This window comes from Hydra vulgaris, chromosome 02 (genome assembly GCF_038396675.1).
Source record: "Hydra vulgaris chromosome 02, alternate assembly HydraT2T_AEP".
NCBI classification, from domain to species: domain Eukaryota; kingdom Metazoa; phylum Cnidaria; class Hydrozoa; order Anthoathecata; family Hydridae; genus Hydra; species Hydra vulgaris.
In genome coordinates, this window is record NC_088921.1 from 54,528,230 (window position 1) to 54,550,000 (window position 21,771).

The 21,771-nt window shown below is 27.2% G+C and overlaps 1 protein-coding gene across 2 annotated transcripts in view; it reads right to left on the reverse strand.

The window, feature by feature from the left end:
- The window catches only part of LOC101236029 (girdin), a 62,124-nt gene that overhangs the window by 23,296 nt on the left and 17,057 nt on the right, over positions 1–21,771 (reverse strand). For both annotated transcript variants that reach the window (XM_065791397.1, XM_065791398.1), the window contains exons 6-14: positions 21,545–21,585; positions 17,548–17,642; positions 17,225–17,317; positions 14,295–14,389; positions 12,589–12,835; positions 11,077–11,203; positions 3,256–3,338; positions 3,066–3,146; positions 377–526 (exon numbers count right to left, since the gene is read on the reverse strand). In XM_065791397.1, coding sequence (XP_065647469.1) covers positions 377–526; positions 3,066–3,146; positions 3,256–3,338; positions 11,077–11,203; positions 12,589–12,835; positions 14,295–14,389; positions 17,225–17,317; positions 17,548–17,642; positions 21,545–21,585 — 1,012 coding nt within the window. The remainder of the gene's footprint in view (positions 1–376; positions 527–3,065; positions 3,147–3,255; positions 3,339–11,076; positions 11,204–12,588; positions 12,836–14,294; positions 14,390–17,224; positions 17,318–17,547; positions 17,643–21,544; positions 21,586–21,771) is intronic.

Genomic DNA, 21,771 nt, shown 5'->3' on the forward strand with positions numbered 1-21,771 from the left:
GATTCAACTTTTTTTTTATGAATATATTCTGTTAATATCAGAAACAGCAAAAAAACTGCAGATTACGCATATTCAGCAGTATATATATATATATATATATACATACATATATAAAATATATATACATACATACATAAAAAATATCTTTTACATGTTTTCCAGGATTGGAAACCCTCGCTAATAACAAAAAGTAGTGAGCAATCGAAGAACATACAGTAAAATATAAATAAAATGCAGTTTGAGAAAGCAACTCTTAAAACCAATTTTAATAAGCTTTTTTGTTTAACACATATATGCAAGAAACAAGAAACATATGATAGCAAAGAAAGATTAATACAGTTTATATTTCTTTAATACCAGCATGATAATGACTTACAACACTTTTATATTTTTCTTCGATGCCCCTTTGAAACATCTCCTTTGTTTCATAAATTTTCTGTTGTTTAATTTTCTCTTCTAATTCAGCACAAAACATTTTCAGTTGTAGAACAGTGTTCTTATTATCATTCAATTCCTTTTCTTTCTCCTAAAACATATAATTATATACAAATCCTAAAAAACTTTAAAATAGCTATTCTCTTAAACAAAAATTATTTAAAATTTTTTTTAAAGGTAGTATAAAATATTATTTGAATATTTAGAAAAGTTCTCTTCAGAATATGATTTAAATTTGCAAGAACACAGAACAAATATAATTTTTTTATATTACATTTTAATTTATTGAGTCATGTAAACAGTCATTAATTAACAAAATTGGTAATGGTCAAAAACATATTTTTTTTTATTTAGATTTTTTATACATAAATATCTAGTTATATTATGTTATATAACAATTTTCAACTTTGAAAATAAAAATAGAAAGTTAACAAAAAAGTAAAAAAAACAAACATAGGCAATAAAAAAAACATAGGTGATAAAAAAAGCATAGGCGATAAAAAAAACATAGGCGATAAAAAAACATAGGCGATAAAAAAACATAGGCGATAAAAAAAACATAGGCGATAAAAAAACATAGGTGATAAAAATATAATACTCACAGATTATTCTTATATCAATAATAGTACTAAATCTCTTGCAATAAAATAAAATGTGCATAATCTATATATGGTTGCAATTTTAATGTTTACTTAGCGTATAAATAATATGGATAATATTTAATTTTTTGAACTTTAAATTTATCATGTATGCCATATTACTCTATATTAACATGCATGGTAGCAATGGTAACCACAATGTACGTAAAAAAAAAGGTTTTTGACTATTTAAAAGTTTGTTGAATAAAATGACAAATCCATGGCAAATAAATACAATGGTGCCATGTAATGCTTTTTTCATGTACACTATAAAACACCTGCAAAAAATTAATGAAAAATTTTTTTTTTCTGATTGATATGCCAATAGGCAGCAAAGTATTTTGCCAGGAAAAAAGTAGATGTCTAATGGTATTTTGCTAGATAACTGATGGTAAATTGGTAGATGACTAATAGTATTTTGTTAAGTGACTTAAGTATTATTTTAAGATTAAAATTTGGAGCACTACTACACTATTTTTTTTCTACACAGTATCTAACACTAACTTGTCAACATTGTATGTTATCAGGATAAATTTTTAGGATTTATACTCATCTCTGTTTTGGAGTGCTTTAATACCTTTTTTCTCTGCTGTCCTCGGTGAGAATTTCCAAATGCACTTTGAATGTCTACTCAGGCATTTTTTACCAGTTGTTTTCAAACATCGAATAAAATTATTCTTGCTATTTTATTTTTAAACTGCATAATTGATTAAGACAGCGCAACACAGAGAAGTAGTTATATACTGTTTGAATTAATTTGAAAAGTACATTTTTATATACATTTTGTTTCCTTTGTTGAATTACCCCCTAAAAATAGATTACAAGTTATTTATATAAGCATAGGCTAGAATCCACATAGTCCATTTAAATCTATCTGTGCATCTCACATTGAATTAATAATAGATAAAATTAAAAAAAATTTCCGCGCTGTGCAATTGTGCTATATAGAAAAAAGGATTTGCAAAAAATAAAAATAAAATAGTATTGTCCAAACAAACCCTGGGTAAAATTTTTTTGGTTATATATGTTACAAAGAAATATTGATAAACTTTAAATATAACTTTTAAAGATCATTTTTTTCATAGTCAATATCTGTTTTGTGTCTTTTCTTTTTGTCAATCTTAACAAAGGTTTTTATGAGGAGCAAAAAAGTCAAAAGTCATAACTGCAAAGAAACGTTTTATAAAATAGTAAATTATAAAAAGAAAAATATTCTATTATTCTCTCTCAATCTTCGATCAAATTTAATTTAGATGAATGTTTAAAACATGTTTTTATGACTCCAGGTGCATCATTAAGAGCATTCTAACAATGTTTTTTCATGTGCATCCTAATGTTTTTTATTATGTTAATTTTGTTTGACAAAATTTGAATTGAAAGAAAATGTAATTTTAAAACTTATTTTAAATTAAGAAATGAGCTTCAAAATGCAACAACGTTGCATTTTGAAGCATAAACAACAAAGTACAACGTGACAGTACAATCGCGCTTTGAAATATTAAATCACGTGTTGGCTTCTTTTTATCATGTTTAGTAAAATAATATAATGCACTGTAGTGCACTCATTATTAAGTGAAGTGTATACTATTTTCAATGCTTTTTAAAAGTTTCTTTTAAATAATCACAAGGAAAATCTTTAATCTTGATGGTTTTGTTAATAAACTTTGTAAGTAACAAACTGTCATGTCGTACTGCTGGGTTACTTAAAGGCATTCTTTTTTTAATTTCAGTCGCTCTTTGAGAAAACAAGTTTTCCCATGCCACTGGACAACCATGAGGGTACACCCCTGTCAATCGCTGAGAATTTTTTTTAACTTTTTGTCTTGAAGTAAATTGAATTTAAAAAATAAAGAACTTCTAACATCAGAATGCAAGAGGTAGTTCACTTAATAGTTTTTTCATTATATATATAAAAAAAAAAAAAAAACTTTTTATAAAACACAGAGTTCATTTTTATATTTACAATAAAGTTAAAGTTAAATCTGTTTTCACCTTTATGGTTGTATCACTCGCATTTTTTTGTGCATTGTAGTCAGCTGAAAGATTTTTTAGTAGAACTGAATCTAACTTGATCTATAAACCAAATTATTCAAACCATGATTATATAAAACTACATAAAATAAATAAAAGAAATTACATTTATAAAGCTACAACTTTTAGAGAAAAAGACAATGACACCTACTTTATCCTCTAATGCTGTGATGGTCAATTTGTATTCTTTGAAAAGGTCTTTAACACTAGTAACCAGACCATTTATATCTTCAGCTGTAAAACAAAAAACATATACAAAAAAATTAATTAAGAGAAAAAAAAAGAAAAAAAAAATTAAACTATTGGTTGTGTACCTTTGCCCCAACTTTATTTTAGAGAAATAAAAAGATTTTCACGTTAGCAACGCTTTTGGAAAATATTTCTAAGAATATTTCTGAGCATTTTCAACAAATTCAATATCCAAAAAAAAAAATTTCTCACAGTAGAAGGCAAAGATATGGAAATAGAACCATTACTATTGATTGAGACTTCCTAGAAAACCCATTGAGGACTTGTTGGAAAGATCTTTTTGTTGGTTATAGGAAAAAGTAGCTTTTAAATATTTATGACTTACAACTACAAATCTAATCCATTAAATCCTATGCTTTATCATTTCAGCTTTGCTTTATTATTTCAATTTGTTGCTTTATCATTTTGTTTGCATTATCTCTATATGCTTAGAAACTTCTAATAAACTTATATGTAAATCATAAATACTAATTTATGAAATATACTGTTAAAACAATCCTGCAAACTATGCAAAATGTATCCAAAAACCATAGAGTCATCCAATGTGATTGCTGCTCTTTTGGATTCACACAAAGTGCAATCTAATCAATAAGCATACATATAACATTATCATTAATGACTCTTTAGAATGGTATTGCTCTGACTGTAGTTCCAAAAATATACCATTTAGTACCCTTTCCAATCAAGAACTTAAGCTTACACTTTCATGCAAGAATCTTCCACTAAAGTTATTAAAATCTCTTGAATCTTCTGCTCACCTAAAAAGTCTATATAGAGGTATGAATAATGTATACAACCCAACTATTAATTGTAAATATCTTGATGTTACTGAATTCAATAATTCTTTAAATCCTGATACTGATATATATCTTTTTTTTTTTTTTTAAACAACTTTGTTTCCAAAAAGGCTGCGAGCAACAACTAATTAAGTTGGAAGTTACTGGAAGAGAAAAGATGAAGATTGTAAAGCAAGATAATGATTGAGGGATGACTTAAAGGATTGCAAATTATATGAATCAGGAAAGCAAGATGAAGGAAGCAAATTCCAAAGAGCTGATGTTCAAGGAAAAAAACTAGATGAATAAGCGTTTTTGGAGCACTTAGGAACAGTCACAGAAAAAGAATGAGACTTAATTGAATGACGAGTAACACGAGAATGAATTTTAGTAGATGGCACAATAGACGCTAGCTCTTTAGAGCAGTGCCCATTATAGTATTTGAAGAAAAGAGAAAGAGAAGCAACATTACGACGATGTGATAATGGTTGGAGGTTGGCTGCAAGAGCAGGTCCAACTATGTTTACAATGCGTTTTTGCACCTTGTCTAAAAGAGAAAGGGTATCATTAGAAAATTTGCCCCAGATATGGTAACAGTATTCCATACAAGGCCGGATTTGAGATTTATAGAGATAGAGAATAGAATCCGAAGAAAGTGTCGAGCTCTATAAAGAGATGCAACTTTAGCAGATGCTAATTTTGCAACTGATTTGATATATGGTTTCCAAGAAAGATTGGAAGTAAGAGTTAATCCTATAAGATGAAGAGTAGATGACTCATCAAGTTCATCACCGTTCATAAATATAGGAAGATCAAAATTATTGTGATAACGATTGGCTGAAAAAAATTGAGTTTTATCTGTATTGAAGTTCACCAGCCACTGTGAGCTCCATGCTGTAGCAGAAGTGAATTAAAAGGAGTATAGGGCCAAGGATAGAACCTTGAGGAACCCCTGAAGTTACAGAATAAGAAGAAGAGTGCTGTCCATCGAGGACAACTTTTATACTACGATTGGAAAGGAAGGATTCAATAATCTTAAAGATGTTTCCAGATACACCAAAAGAAGAAAGCTTATGGAGAAGGCCTGCATGCCAAACTTTATCAAAAGCTTTTGAAATGTCAAGTGCGATGGCCTTAACCTCTCCACCTTTATCTAATGCACGATAAAACCTATCAGTTATTACTGTTAGCAAATCAGCTGTCGAACGAGAAGATCGAAATCCATATTGATGGTCAGAAAGTAAGTTATTAGATTCAAGATAAGAAATTAAGTGTTTGTTAATTAAAGATTCAAAAACCTTGCTTATGATAGGAAGAAGACTAATCAGATGGTAGTTAGACAAATCAGATCGCTCTCCCAAATTTTTGAAGATAGAGTCTGATAAGCACTTGTTGAATTGTTTTGAGAGTATAGACGACAGCTTCGGAGAACACTTCCGCAAGACAATACCAGGTATGTTGTCCGGGCCACAAGCTGTAGAAGAGTCTAGGCAGGAAATCACTTTAGATACAGAAGCTGGAGTGATACGAATGTCAAGCAATGGATCAACCTGTTTGTTGGCAATATCAGGTAGAACGCAACAAGTGGAATCAAGAGATGATATTGATGAAAAGTTTTTAGCAAACAATTCAGCTTTGTCTTTAGGTGAGGTGACAAAGTCTGAACCATACAAGAGAGATGGAATTAAAGATTTGCCCTTATTATTAATACTATTAAAGATTCTCCAGAAGTCACAAGAGCCTAATTTTTGAGATGAGATACGAGATTTCATGACCTGAGAATAGCGGGCTTTGGCGTTAGACAAAACCTTTTTACATTGGTTTCTAGCAGTAATAAACAGACGCCTGTTTTCTGGAGAGTTGTTTTGCTGATAAATATGGAAGTAACAGTTTCGATTGGCAATCGCAGCAGCACAGTGTGAGTAAAATCAATCAGTGTGAGGAACAAAAATCAATCAGTGTGAGGAACAAAAATCAAACAGTGTGAGGAAAATCAATCAGTGTGAGGAAACTCATCTCAATATTGCTTTCTTACCACAACATATTGACGATCTCCATAGCCTTATTGGTACTCTTTACACATCCCCTATGGTGATAGGAATTACTGAATCAAATTTATATATAAAAGACTAAAATATAACTGATATTACCATAAATGGATTTAACACTGAACATTGCCCTACTGAGTCAAAAAAGGTGGGCCTCTTCTTTATCTAAGCTCTAATCTTAACTAGGTAAGTCGAGATGATCTTACAATCTATGCCTCAAAATTTCTCTAATCAGTTTTTGTTGAAGATATCAACCCTCATAAAGCCAATACTTTAATTGGCTGCATATATCATCACCCAACTTTAAATCTAAAAGAATTCATCACAAATTATTTAACTCCTTTACTTGAGAAATTAGGTTATAAAAAAAACAACATATTAATGGGTGATTTCAACATGAACTTAATTAATTATAGAAAATCTCTTATTGTTTCTAATTATCTCCAAATATTATGCTCTAGCTCGCTTCAACAAACCATTATTCTTTTAGCATGTATAACTTCAAAAACCAAAACTCTCATTGATAATATTTTTATAAACTCCTATTCTCCTGAAACAATCTCTGGCAATCTAACAATTTCTATTTCAGTCCACATGGCCTAGTTCCTCTGTATTCCTGGTATTGCCCCCAAAAAAAAGAATATAAAAATCTCTAGAAGATGCTTCAAAAACTTTGATACTGACACCTTTATATACAAGATATATCTAGTATGAACTGGGAGGTACAAATAAAAGGCGACGATATAAATAAATCAATGATAAGTTTTTTAAATACATTTGAAAAACTTCTAGACAGACATGCTCCCTACAAAATTTTAACAAAAAAACAAATTAAACTTAAATCTAAACCATGGATAACCGCTGGTATTCTTAAATCCATCTCAACCAAAAATGTCATTTATAAAAAATTTGTTAAATCAAACAATATTAATGCAAGAAATCTACTCTTTGATGAATTTAGGTTATTTAGAAATAAAATAAGCAACTTATTTAAACAATCCAAAAAAATGTATTATATTTCCTTTTTCAACAACAACCAAAATAGTATTAAGAGAACTTGGAAAGGAGTAAAAGAAATTATCAACATCAGACCTACTATATACAATAACTCTTTCAACCTCAAAATAAATGATAAAGTCATTTTGATCCAACCACAATTGCTAACATTTTTAACAATTACTTTGCTACTATCCAAGAGAATCTAATAAACAAAAAAATTATCTCTAGATTTTAGAGACTTTCTAAAAAATCCTTATGAAAGTTCTTTTTTCTTTGAGCCAGTGACTGAAGTTGAGGTGTTGAGTCTCATAATGAAACTTCAAAACAAAAAAAGTCTGGGCCCAAACAGCCTTCCCACATTTATTCTTAAGCTTATTCCGAACATTATCTCAAAGCCACTATCCACAATAATGAATAACTCGTTTAGAAATGGAATTTTCCCAGATCTCCTTAAGATAGCTTAAGTGACACCAATACATAAAAAAGATTTTCTACTGGATTACTCTAATTATTACCCAATCTCTCTTCTCTCAAATATAAGCAAACTATTTGAAAAAGCTATGCACAACAGACTCTACAACTTTCTGGAGAAATCCAAGTGTCTTTATAAAAATCAGTACAGGTTTAGAAACAATCATTCAACAACTCATGCACTAATTGATATAACTGAAAAAATAAGAACAGCTTTGGAAAATAAATTGTTTGCATGTGGTGTTTTTGTTGATCTCCAGAAGCCTTTGATACAGTTGATCATTCCATTCTAATCAGAAAGTTGGAGTACTATGGTATCAGAGGCACAACATTCCAGTGTTTTTTCTTCTTATCTTCAAAATAGAACACAATTTGTTTCTATTAATGGGATAGATCCTGAATTAATAAAATCAACAAATGGTATCCCACAAGGCTCTGTATTAGGACTATTGCTTTTCCTTCTCTTTATTAATGATCTTAACACCTCTCTGAAGTTTTCCACTGCTTACCACTTCGCTGATGACACCAATCTGCTTTTAATAAACAGATCACTTAAAAAGATAAAAATATTAACCATGACTTAGCGAATCTACTCCAGTGGCTTCTATCTAATAAATTATCACTTAATTCCAAAAAAACTGAAATTATTATCTTTAAATCGAGCCAAACAAAAATAAAAAAGCACCTGAATTTCAGATTGAGAGGTCAAAAAATAGATCCTGTGAATTTTATCAAGTATCTTAGTATCAAAATCGATTTCAATTAAAGTTTTGCATCCCATCTTCAAGACTGAAATAATCTATTTTCAGCATTTTAACTCTGACCCTAATATCCTCTACTACATATCAAAGATACTTAAATTAAAAGACCTTATTCAACACTCCAACTGTTTGTTTGTTTGGAAGCAGCAACATAAAACCTTATCTCCTCCATTTACTGATTTTTTTGCTTATAAAAAAAATACTTGTTACCAACTTCGATCAGCTAAAAGCTTCAAATTATCTACACCTAAACATAGAACTGTTTGTTATGGACATGAAGCGATTACATATCAGAGCATAAGCATATGGAATAGTCTCCCCTCACAGTTAAAATCTCTCCCTACATTTTCCAAATTCAAAAATAGTCTATTTAATTTTTTATTAAACAAGTATTCTTCCTAATTTCTATGCTACTCTACTGCTAACTATCTACTATGCATGTCAACTTTATTTGCTTCAATGCTGGTTTATAACTATTAATACTTGATCTTTTTTAAAATTCTTTACTACTACTTTCTTCATTTCAATGCTGATTTATTACTACTAATACTTGCTCTTTCTTAACTTTTTCTCAAATTAATATCACTATTCTATTACCAACTCTCACTATTATAAATATTGCTATTTTTTAATATTGTTATTATTATTAATGTTGCTATTGTCGTTATTATTACTATTAATTTCATTCAAATTACTATTTATTACTTTCTTCATTTCAATGCTGACCACTAACACTTGCTCTTTCTTAACTTTTTCTCAAATTAATATTATTTTTATATCACTAATCTATTTCCAAATCTCACTATTATAAATATTGCTATTTTTTATTATTGTTATTATTATTATTGTTGTTATTGTTATTATTATTACTATTAATATTATTGTTATTATTATTATTAATAGAATTGTTATTTTTATCATTAGTATTATGATTATTATGATTATTATCACCAATAACATATTTATAATATAATATTATTTTATTATTATTGCCTATTACTATTACTGATACTTATATTACTGAATTATTTATAGTGTTGTTACTGTATACTATTATAATCTACTTCTCTTTGCTATATTTTAATTAGGTATATAATGCTATATTTTAATAATATTGCTATATTTTAATTAGGTATATAAAAGCCTTATATTCTAGATAGATGTATAAAAGTAAATTAATTTTTGTCCTAAATTTATCAAACTTCTAACTTAATTATTATTCCATAAAGTTTTTTGTTTAAGTATTGTATTGTTTTACCTTGTTTTTTTTTTGTTTTTTTTTAGTTTCTTATTATGGTGTTTACTTAAAATTAGTATTTGTACTATATGTAAATATTCCATGAAATGTAAAATCTATTTTAGAATACATTTGATTTGATTTGAAACTTACAACATAGTTACTATGGAAACTTACAACATAATTACCAAGTATTAAAATAACTAAAGAGATTTTTGTATTTAAAATACTTTCAAATATTTATATATTAATTGATAAATACATTAAATATCAATTAAACAAATTATAAAATTGAAAAAATTAATATACATAAAATATCAATTTTCATGGTGTAAATTAAAATGAATTTAAACCATGAAAATTGATATTTAATGAAAAGCATCCTAACTTACTAACTTTTTATAGGGCCACAATTAGATTAATAAATAACATTTAAAAAAAAATCTTCACTTCCAACAAAGGTGCAAGCAACCACTATTAGAGTTGGAAGTTACTGGAAGAGAAAAGATGAAGTCTATAAAGCAAGATAACAATTAACAGAGAAAGATAACAATTAACAGAGGACTTAAAAGATCACAAATTATATGAATCAGGAAAACAAAACAAAGGAAGTAAATTCCAAAGAATTGATGTTTGAGGAAAAAAACTAGACGAATGCAAATTTTTGGAGCAATTAGGAACAGTCACAGTAAAAGGATGAGACTTAGTTGAATGACAAGCAACACGAGAATGGATTTTAGTAGATGGCACAAGAGACACTAGCTCCTTAGAGCAGCGCCTTTTATAGTATTTATAGAAAAGAGAAAGAGAAGACACATTACGAAGATGTGACAATAGTTGAAGGTTGGCTGAAAGTGCAGGTCCAACTATGTTTACAATGCGTTTTTGCACCTTGTTTGAAAGAGAAAGGGCATTTATAAACTTTCTTTATAAAAATATTCACATCTACTTCTGGGCCCACTGTGAGTATATAATTGTTCTAAGATTTAAAAATTATGTTCAAATTTTTTAGGATTTATTGTTTGTTTTTATTTGATTTAGCATATAAATCAGAGTATACTAGATTTAGTGTGTAAAACTTGTCAAATTTTTTTAACCATTCGGTTGTTGGAATGTTGGGCATTGTGAAAAAATTTTTTTATCACATTAAGGTCTTAAACCGTTTCACTGACAACTAAATTAAAACATTAGACATAAAATCTAATATCGTTATTTTATTTTAGTTTTTGTTTTTTTTCATATAACATCCTACATCCACTTTTCAAAATGCCTAAATTAACATTATTTACTTCTCTAAAGTCATAGAAGTCACAAAAGACAACCTTCTCTTAAACTTATAGCTCCAAAACACAAATCTTGTGGCATAGTGGAGATCAAATTTGAGTTGAACAACAATAAAAATAAAAAACAGTAAAAAATATACAATTTTACCTGGTAAAAGCTTTGAGTCAGAAAATTTGTACAAACGAATAACATTTTTTAGATCTTCTAAAACCAACTTGTTTTTCATTTCACTTGTATCTTTAGTATCAATTACCTCGATCAACTTTTTTTTACACTAAAAAAATATTTTAATTATTTATTATTTGTTAATAACTTTATTCCCTTTTTTTTTATTTATTTAATTATTACTATTATTACTATAACTAATTAATAACAATTTAAAATAAATATAAAATATTTAAAAACCATTACTAGTAACTATCACCATGATGATGATCATCAAAATTAGACAAATTAATATTTTTAGAGCATACAGGGACAGATACAGTAAATAAATGAGATTTTGCTGAATGACAAGTCAAGTGAGAATGAGTTTTGGTTGATGGAACTTTAAGTTGTGTAAAATCTGAAATTTTAGGTTGCATTTTCTGAAAAATTGGATCATATGGAGCTACCCACTAAAATAGTAATATTGTAATAAAAAACTAATTTTGTGCAGACTCTACTTCAGAGATAATTTAATTAAAAATCTTTTAATTTGTATTATAACTCTATTATGTACTTTTAGGTAATTTTTTAAAAGTCTTTTAACAAAAATATCGGCTTGAGTACTTTTTATAAATTCAGTATGAACTTGTTTGTAAATTTTTTATTTACTTTAGATTTAGATTTATTTACTTTAGAATTTACATTTATATGTATTTAGTTTTCTTGGCAATTTCCCAAAATTAAATTGTTCTAACGAAAACTTTTTTCTCATTGCTATTACAATCACATACTTGGGACATGGTGAAGTTCTCAAAATTAAATTATTCTAACGAAAACTTTTTTCTCATTGCTATTACAATCACATACTTGGGACATGTTGAAGTTCTCAAAATTAAATTGTTCTAACGAAAACTTTTATCTCATTGCTATTACAATCACATACTTGGGACATGCTGAAGTTCTCAAAATTAAATTGTTCTAACGAAAACTTTTTTCTCATTGCTATTACAATTACATACTTGGGACGAAGTTCTCAAAATAATAATGAATAGTAAATGGTAAACTCAAAATTTCAATTAACTTTGAGTTTACCATTTATTCTGCTTGTGTCAAGTCATTTTGTTTTTCACTTTTGTTAAATAACAAGTATAAATAGAAAAAAAACAGCTTTACAAAAATTTGATTATTGTAGTTTTCCATGATTGGAAGGAAGTGAAACCCTATATAAATTTATAACTAATATACACAAGTATTGATTATTATAGTTAATCACAATTAGGGAAAGTAAAGCCCCGTATATATTTAAAATTAATATACTTCACAAAAATTGATTATGTTATTGATTATGAACTTATCTTTATTTGGCAGTAGTCAAAGTATCCAGACTACAACCCAGCTATTTAAACATTAGAAATAAAGTGTAATGTTACCGGAAACAGTAAAATTTGAGATACATGGACTCCTTGTACATAACAAAAGTCTACAAGAAACAGCAGAAATTAAACACCTTACCTCTGCAAGATCTTTTTGGCATTCATTAAGATTTCTTTTATAAATTAAGACTTCTTCATTAACATCTGATAGTTCTTTTTTCTTGTTTGCTAATTGCTCAATAACTTTGTCTTTGTCCAATTGAAATTGTTCTTTTAATTTTCCTATCGATTCTTCACTCTGTTTATAATCCACACTAAGTTTTGAGTGAGCAATCTTTAAGCCATTGAATGTTACCATATCTTCAGAGTTTTTGTGGTGCAATTCTCTAAAAGAAAAAAACAAAATAATTAAAAAGTCTACACAGCCATCACTTAAAACAAATAAATTTGTTTTAAGTAAATATACAAAAAGAAAAAAAGAAAAATCTGTTAATTGTATGTATATTCCTTCTTATTACGTATTAAGTTAAGAAGGATTGTTATTTCTTGAATCAAATTTGATTTCATTAGTTATAAAGAATGTCAGTAGATACCAGTATATATCAATAAATGAGATTAACTAATTTGCAAAATCAGAATAAAAAACTAATAAAATGTACTCAAGAATACACAGTTTAAAACTTATCGATTGTGTGTTAGTTGCAGTAAACTTTATGCAACATGCTTACCTGGTACATGTATATGTCTACCTAATACATGTCTACCTAGTAGAGACTCAACTCATCTATGCAACTAAATTAATTATTAAGAAAATTTAAGTATTTAAGTATTAAGAAAATCTGAAGCAATATGCAACAGAAGATACACAAATTTAAGTATTTAAGTATTAAGAAAATCTGAAGCAATATGCAACAGAAGATACACAAATATCTAAACAAAATGCATTGAAATGAACTTTACCAAAGATGTTTCAGCTGGTGAAATAATCAAACTTTTCCATCAAAAGAGAGTTATAAACTAATTTAAATCAAAGGAGATGACCCAGAGAATAAGTCATAATAAATAACAACATTTTTTCTATTCAAGAAAAAGTCTTCTTAAGTATGACATTCTTAATGATGATATCATTAGAGCCAGTCTTTTTAAAACTAATCCTTAGCATCATAAAGTTCAACAAATTTTTTTGACAAAGTATTGATTGGAAATTTTGAAAACTTTAAGAGTTTTCAAAATTTTCAATCATTGATTCAAGTTTCCAATCTTTAGATTGTCACTCCATATCATCTATTCTCAAGTCAAGCTGGATGAAAGTGTCATGCTATGGAAATCTCAGAGCACTTGGTTACCTAATAAATTTACATAAGGCATTCAGAGACTCTGGCCATGACATTAAAAAGAATAAAGTATTTGGCACTATTGTATGTGAGTCATCCCTGGTGATGCGAACTCACAAAATTTGAAGCTCATTTTATTTTTTATTTTTTCTCTAGTGTACTCAAATATTTATAAGAATCTCAACCCTACCGATAGTTTCAACTTTAATAGTTAAAAAAAATTTTTATGTCATTCACTTCACCAAATCCAAGAGGGCCACTACAGTTGAGGAGACTACTTTATTGTGGTTACAACCCTCTTTCAACTTTTTAACTCTGAAAAATAAACCATTACGAACAAAATCGCTGTGCTGTGAAGCAAATGAAAATAATAACAAAAAAGTTTTAAATAAAAGCTCTTCTCCATTTCTGGTATTGTAAAATATGTAAAGTAAAACGATGTAAAAAGATATAAAGTACTGTGTTCTTATAAATCATAAAATATAGGAAAAATGTAATAAAAAAAAAAAACCTATATTTTTCAGTGAAATCATCTAGCTTTTTCATGCAACTTTTGTATCGTGATGATTCTGTAGACAAAAGACTATTCAGCTCTTTAACATTTATCTGTTAAAACATTTAGATATATATAGAAATAGGATCTAATTTTTTATTTATCAAAAAGAAAAGTGAATTCCATAAATATTTATAATTCAATAATAGCCTACTATACTACACGACCATGTATGTTTCATTTTACAGGCTGATTCAAAGAAGCTTAAATTAGGCACACACACACACAAAAAGAAAGTGCAATATGAGAAAGCTTTAATTTTTAAACTTGCATAAAACTGGCTTGAAGTAAACAAAACTATGCTGTTAAATATAAATATACAAATAAGCTCAACATTTGTGTGGCCATGTGATTATAAATATATATATTATTTATACAATAAGTTATATTTTTTATTTGTTACTCTGTAACTTTTTAAAAACAAAAAATCATTATTAGTTGCAAAATCGCAATTACAAATTCAAGAAATAATAATAAAAAAATATATAACACATTTTTATTCGTTTATACAACCCTCGGAATTAGGAAAAATGAGGTCAGCAATAGTTTGCTGACCTCAATCTTTTAGAGGTCGGCATCAGGTAGGCAAATTGCTGACCTCAAACACTTTTAGGTCCGCAGTTAGGTCGGCATTGCCGAATGCCGACCCTAATTCCGAGGACTGTTTATACAAATGTTGAGGAAAAAAAATTAGTTTATATTAAAGATTATAAAAAAAGTAATATTTAATATTAAAAAAAAACCTAATAATATATTTACATAATAGAGTTAACTTTACATAATATATTTACATAATAGAGTTAACTTTTTGATTTAACTCATTTTGCAGTAATTTATTGTAATGCGGAAGTTTATAAAAGTTAATGTACTTAAAAAAAAACATTAGGATGATGTGAAATTCACATTAGGCTAAAGCATTAAGCATTTCTTATTTAAAACAAGGCCTGATATATATATATATATATATATATACATATATATATATATACATATATATACATACATACAGTTATATATATATATATATATATATATATATATATATATATATATATATATATATATATATATATATATATATATATATATATATACATATATATACATACATACAGTTATGAGCATTAAACTTGTATTGAACAACTTTTGTGTACTAATTAGCCAAAAAATCTTATTACTTTATTTTGATACTTCAATTGATTTGATTAAAATGTTTTGTATTGCTTTACATTTATTTCAGAAACAAAACTATAATGGTCGCAGTCATTAAAATAGCAGTGATATCTGAAAATTAAAAAAAATATTTTTTCCTAGTGTTATAATTAAAAAGACAAAAAATAAGTGTACTAGAATAATAATTACCCTTTCAATTTAATTACAAAACCTTGTCTTGTCAACTAAGCATTGACATATTTCTGTCTGTACTACCCTTGTTTAATGGCTGTACTTGTTTAATAGCACATTGTCTTGTACCTGTGCCTCCATTAAGAATAATTTTTGATCACCAGTCCATAATACATTGCACCACATTATGGTAGGCAAATACAGATATATTGGTTGGCAAAATAAAAACGCTTAGCAAAGTTTTTTTTTACAATTAAAGTTTACAAAGTTTTTTTTGTACAATTACGTCCTATGCCCACTTTTAGAAAACGCTTTTACCATAGAGCATACTCAAATAAATAAAATCTATTAAATTGAAATAACACTTACTTTTTCTATGAAAATTACAAAAATCTCTTGAAAATCTTAAAACCTAAAAATTAATATAACCACTGCTATTTTAATGCATTTCTTCAATTACAAAAATTAAACCAAAAATAACAGTATTCTTGAATGTATTGAATTCTAATTTGCTCAATTTTGTAATCTTATTCTAATACAAACACACAAAAAAATTTTTTTAAAAAGCCTTTCTATATTACACAGAAGGAGAATAATAATCAAAATATGAATAATTTTTTAGTATTGCAATTTTCATGCTCACAACTATATATATATATATATATATATATATATATATATATATATATATATATATATATATATATATATATATATATATATATAAATTTTATTTAATTACTGTATTACAACAGCAAAAGTGCTTAAGGAATGATATCAGGGGTGTATATGTTTGTTTGATGAGATAAAGTAAAAAATAGCTACTCAATGTTCTCTACTGTAATTTTCATGCATTAGCAATTATCGCGTAAAAATAAACTGTTTTTTTTGTAAAAATAAAATTATTATACAAAAGAAACGTGCAAAAAACAATAATAAAGCTGTTATTGTTCTTAAGCGTGCGAACAATAACAATTTTTTTATTTTTTAATCTTTGGGTTCGTAGTTGCTAAGCAAATACTTGTTTTTGTGACAACACAAAGATGTTACTTCTAGTTTTTTGTTAAGCAATTCTGGGGTACCTTTGCTTGAAATTATTAAAAGTTTTTTGTGGAGGCAATGTAAAACATTTTTGTCAAGTTACTGTAGATGTAATTTTTTTGTTATGGCTTTATATTATTTTGTAAATATTTTTAATGTTATATGAGTAAAATTGTAATGTATTTTTAATGTTATATATGAGTAAAAGTTGATCGCTATATTTTTAACAAAAATATAACGATCAACTTTTACTCTATCACCTGCAGAACTTAATGGGGTTCAAATCCATCTTTGGATCTTTAGTTATAACAACTTTTTTTCAGCAAATTGCTAATCAGATTGAACTTTGGAAAAAATTTTATTGATAGGTTTCATGTAACATACACGCCTGTGTATTGAAGTGAATATTCATAAAAATAAATACCATTATACAGACTCATTAAGTTAAAATAAAAACGAGAATAAAAAAGTTGCCAAACAAATTCTAATTTAAATTAATAAACCTGTAGACTTTCAATTTCACTTCTTAGTTTGGATTGGGTTGAATGTTCTTGTTCAATGTCACTTAGAAGATTCTTGACTTGTTTGTTTAAACTCTGAAATAAAAATATCATTCTAAGGAGAGAGACATATTTTAAGTTTTTGTTAAAGCATATTTTGAAACAGGCCAACAAATGAAGATTATTTGAAGTTTATCTACAACAAAAAATGAGTTAAATAGAATTTAATGTAAAAATTTAACATTCCATTTATTTTATGTTTATAATTAAGAAATATAGATAATTTATACAACTTTATTGTTTTGAGAAAACCTTATTAAACTTACTTCAATTGTCTTTGATGTTTCTTTTATTTGATTTTTATAAATACTATTTTCATTCTCCAGCTTTTCTATGCATACATTTGCAGTATTTAGCTGTTCTAAACAAAAATGGTTTGCTTTACACAGTAAAAAGGCTCAGAGCATTAATTTCAAATTAATTGTTATATTTAAAATTTCAATAATATTTGCTTATCAAATATAAACCATATACAATAGTTAAATATAAGTCAGGGTGTTTTGGAATCAAAGAACATTTTTGCTATTCCAAAATTCATAACCAAAAATATTTTGAGCTAACTTTATCAACAAGCAAAAAAGATTGTAAAAAAAAGCAAGATTGTACTGACAAAACAAAAAAAAATATTTTTTTAAATAAAAAAATATTTTGAACATTAAAATTGTTAAAACTTTTGGCTAACTCTAATATCCTGCATGACAAACATTTCATATGTCACACTGTTAAAAATATCCGTACTTTTACAGAAAATAGCCATTTAACAAAATTAATCAGAAATTTTCCAAATATGGATACACAGAAATTTATTGTTGCATAAAGGTTATATTATGGAAGTCATAATATAACCTTTACCACTACTGATTTGTATAATTATATTATACAAATCAGTAGTGGTATTTTATTTGTTACTTATTCTATTTGCATATTTTAAACCTTTTTAGACACGCTAATACTATATTTTTTTGGATTTTATGATATTAAAAAAAAATTTCAGATTTGCCAGCTTCATCTGCTTTACATTCGAATGTACAAGATAATCTTAGTAATTAGGAGTTTGATTTTTTAAGAAGTTATTAAGATTTATTTTAATTTATCAGTATATGCATATACAACTTTAATTTTAAAGTTAGGACCACTGCTATTAGATGCCAAGATTCTTTTTTATAATATTTTTGCTCTTTTTTAATCTTATCCTCGTTGAACTGATTTGTAAATCATGGAATAAAAAAAAAATAGAAGAAAAAAAGGCTTTATACAAATAATTTACATATAATAAATGTTAAATAGGGGTCCGGTCCCATGGGGCCAGACCCATATATAACATTTAATAATATATAATATATATTATTATATGTATAACAACCAATAACATATGATAAATAACATAATAAATGTTACATGGGGCTGGGGCCCCAGCTAAAAAATAGGACTTTTTACAAACCCGGCCCCATCAAAATTACAAAACTTACCAGGGGTTGATAACCGAGGATTGAGAAAAATTTAATACTTTATATATTATAAACTTATGCATACGTTTATACGTTTACTATGTATTAAATACTGATTACATTACTTAATAGTGGTTACAAGCAACCACAATTAAGTTATGAGTTACTAGAAAACAAAGGATAGGGTTAAAGAACAAGAAAACAGTTAACTGAAGACTTAAAAAGTTGAAGGTTTTATGAGTAAGGAAAGCATAAAGATGAGTGAAAGTTTTTAGGTTTTGCTGATGTGTGAAAAAAAAACTAGATGAATAAAAAATTTATAGCATGAAAGAAAAATAGAGTAAAAGCATGTTGAATGACAAGCCAAGCAAGAATGAGTTTAGGTTGATCCAACAAGAGATGATAGCTTGTTTAAGCAGCAACCATGATAGTATTTGTAGAAAAAAGAAAGAGATGCAACATTATGACAATGGGAGAATGACTCAAGCTCGACAGATAAAGCTTGCCCAACTACTTCCAATGTGCTTTTGGACCCTGTCTGAGAGTGAGAGGGTTGTTGTTTGTCAATAAAGAAATTTTAATAAAAATGTGATAACTGTTTGCAGTAAATAACTGGATTTTTTTGGAGTTAAAATTCACAAGACACTGCAAGCCCCAAGCTGTTACAAAAGAGATATCAGATTAAGGATTGGCTGCTTGTTCTTAGCAATCAAAAAGTGAAGACCTTTTGTATAGACAAGTGTATTAAGTTAAGTTGTCAGCAAATAGAGCCACTTTAGATATAAGATTGTCAGAAAGCAAAGAGAAAACCTTGCAGGACCCATAAAGTTACTGGAAATGAAGAAGAGAGGAGGTCTTCAAAAATGACTTAAATACTACGGTTAAAAGAAATGATTTAGTAATCTTATAACCTTTATGTAAAGAAACTAATAAAGAGAAGACTAATTGAAGGATAGAGAGGTCAGTGTGTTTTCAAGAGATTTTAAGATTTTTAACTACTTATTTAGCACAAATTAATAGTTCTAAAGAACACTTTTGTAAGACTACGATAGAAATGTTGTCTGAACCACAAGCTGTAGAAGAGTTTAATTGAGAACTGACTTGAAACTGACTGGAAGCCAGAGTGATATTTCACAATTGGTCAGCCTGTTTAACTAGATTGGCAGAAATAGCATGGTCATTAGATTCAAGAATCAAATTGAAGGAAAAGTTCTTTGCAAATAACTCTGCCTTATTCTGGGGAGAAGTGATAAGATCAGACCCAAGAATTAGAGATAGAACATTAAACTTACTTTAGTTAATGACACTATTAAAGATTTTCTAAAAGTATCTAGAAACTAGCATTTGAGATAAGATACAAGACTTAGTTAACTGAAAATAATGGAGCTTAACATCTCAGACAGGACTTTTTTACATTGGCTTCTTACAATAACAAAAAGCCATTTGTTATGAATAGAGTTGTTCTTGTAAAAAAGATAATAACATGATTACAGTTCAATATAGCAAGTGCAAAAGAAGGTGAAATACCTGGAGTGGAATGAGGCTTAAAGTTAAACTGACGAGAAGGAATAAAAACTTCCGTATTTGATTGGATTCAGGAGGTTCGGTAAAAAGCGCATTTATATAATTTTTAATATGTATATACATATATGAATATAAACATATATGTTTGCTATTAATTTAAATGCTGGCATACAATATCCTTACATAATTGTATAAACTTTAGTATTTATATGGTGTATTATTACCTGAAAGATTATGACTCTAAAAAGACCAAAACGAAGCCATAATCTTAAACAGAGATTAGAAAAAACATTGTATCAGAGAAAATGGTAGAGTTGAAAGTAAGAAAACCTAGAGAGAGTGTGTTACATATGGTATGAATGAATTTTAGCTAAAAAAAAGCTAAGGCTTTATGATGACGATGATGATACTCTAGGATGCATCAATTAAATGAGGTGGAAGAGGTGGTTAGATGCAGTTTAACGTGACAAAACAATTTTTTATAAATTTTTATCACAGTGTAGTTTATTAAATTCTAAACTCAGAGATAAATTTTCTTTAAAAATAATGTCACGTCACATAACAGAGGGGGAGGGTTGATAAAAATGTCACAAATTGTTGTGTACTATTTGAACAGCTCCTAAGGACTTCATGATAACTTATTGTTGCACATAATGACAATTTATTTTGATTTAAAATTTTAAAAACATTTTTCACTCAAAAACCTAGGTGTGTTTGTTTTTATTTTAGATTTTCAATCATTTGACTCGAAATAGAAAAGAATAAAGGATTGCATATTAATGTTTTATTTTCATTTTGTGAAACTAATTTAAACTTTGAATTAATATTTGTAATATTGTAATATACAACATCATTTGCTAACTTATTTATACTTGATCAAGATTGTTACTAATTATTTACAAAATTGATTATTTACTAGTTTGTTATTTATTCATGTATTTGCTACTAAAATGAAATGCAAATTAAAGAAAATTTTATATTTTTGCATAAAATTTGTTATAGTTTTAAAATATTGTTTTTAAATAATACTTTTAATAACATTTTTGCCACAAGTTTTCGTTGTTTATCAGAAAACCCAATGAATTTAAACAGAAAAATCCAAATGTTTAAGGAAATTTTTGTTTACATGTGATATATGTTTTCTCCGTAAAATTACAGGAACTCGTGGCAAAAACAGCTGCTAAATACTTTCGATATGTAAAAAGAAATATTTTCAACAGCGTAATCAACTAAAGTGAGATTTTTAAGATTTACATTTTACTTTTTAATAACTTATACAAACTTTAAATACTTTGTAGCAACTTGCATTCCTCCTGTTGTTCTTGACGTTGTCTAAAAATAAAATAACAGGCTTGAAATTTCATAAAAATTAAAAAAATACTTTAAATAAATCAAAAAAAGAAACTTATACTAAAAAAAAATGCAATTAAAACAACTCACAATAAAAAAACATTTCATCAATCAAAAGTTAAAAGCCTTTTACTTAATATGTTATCTTTTCTTGATGAAAGATATGGA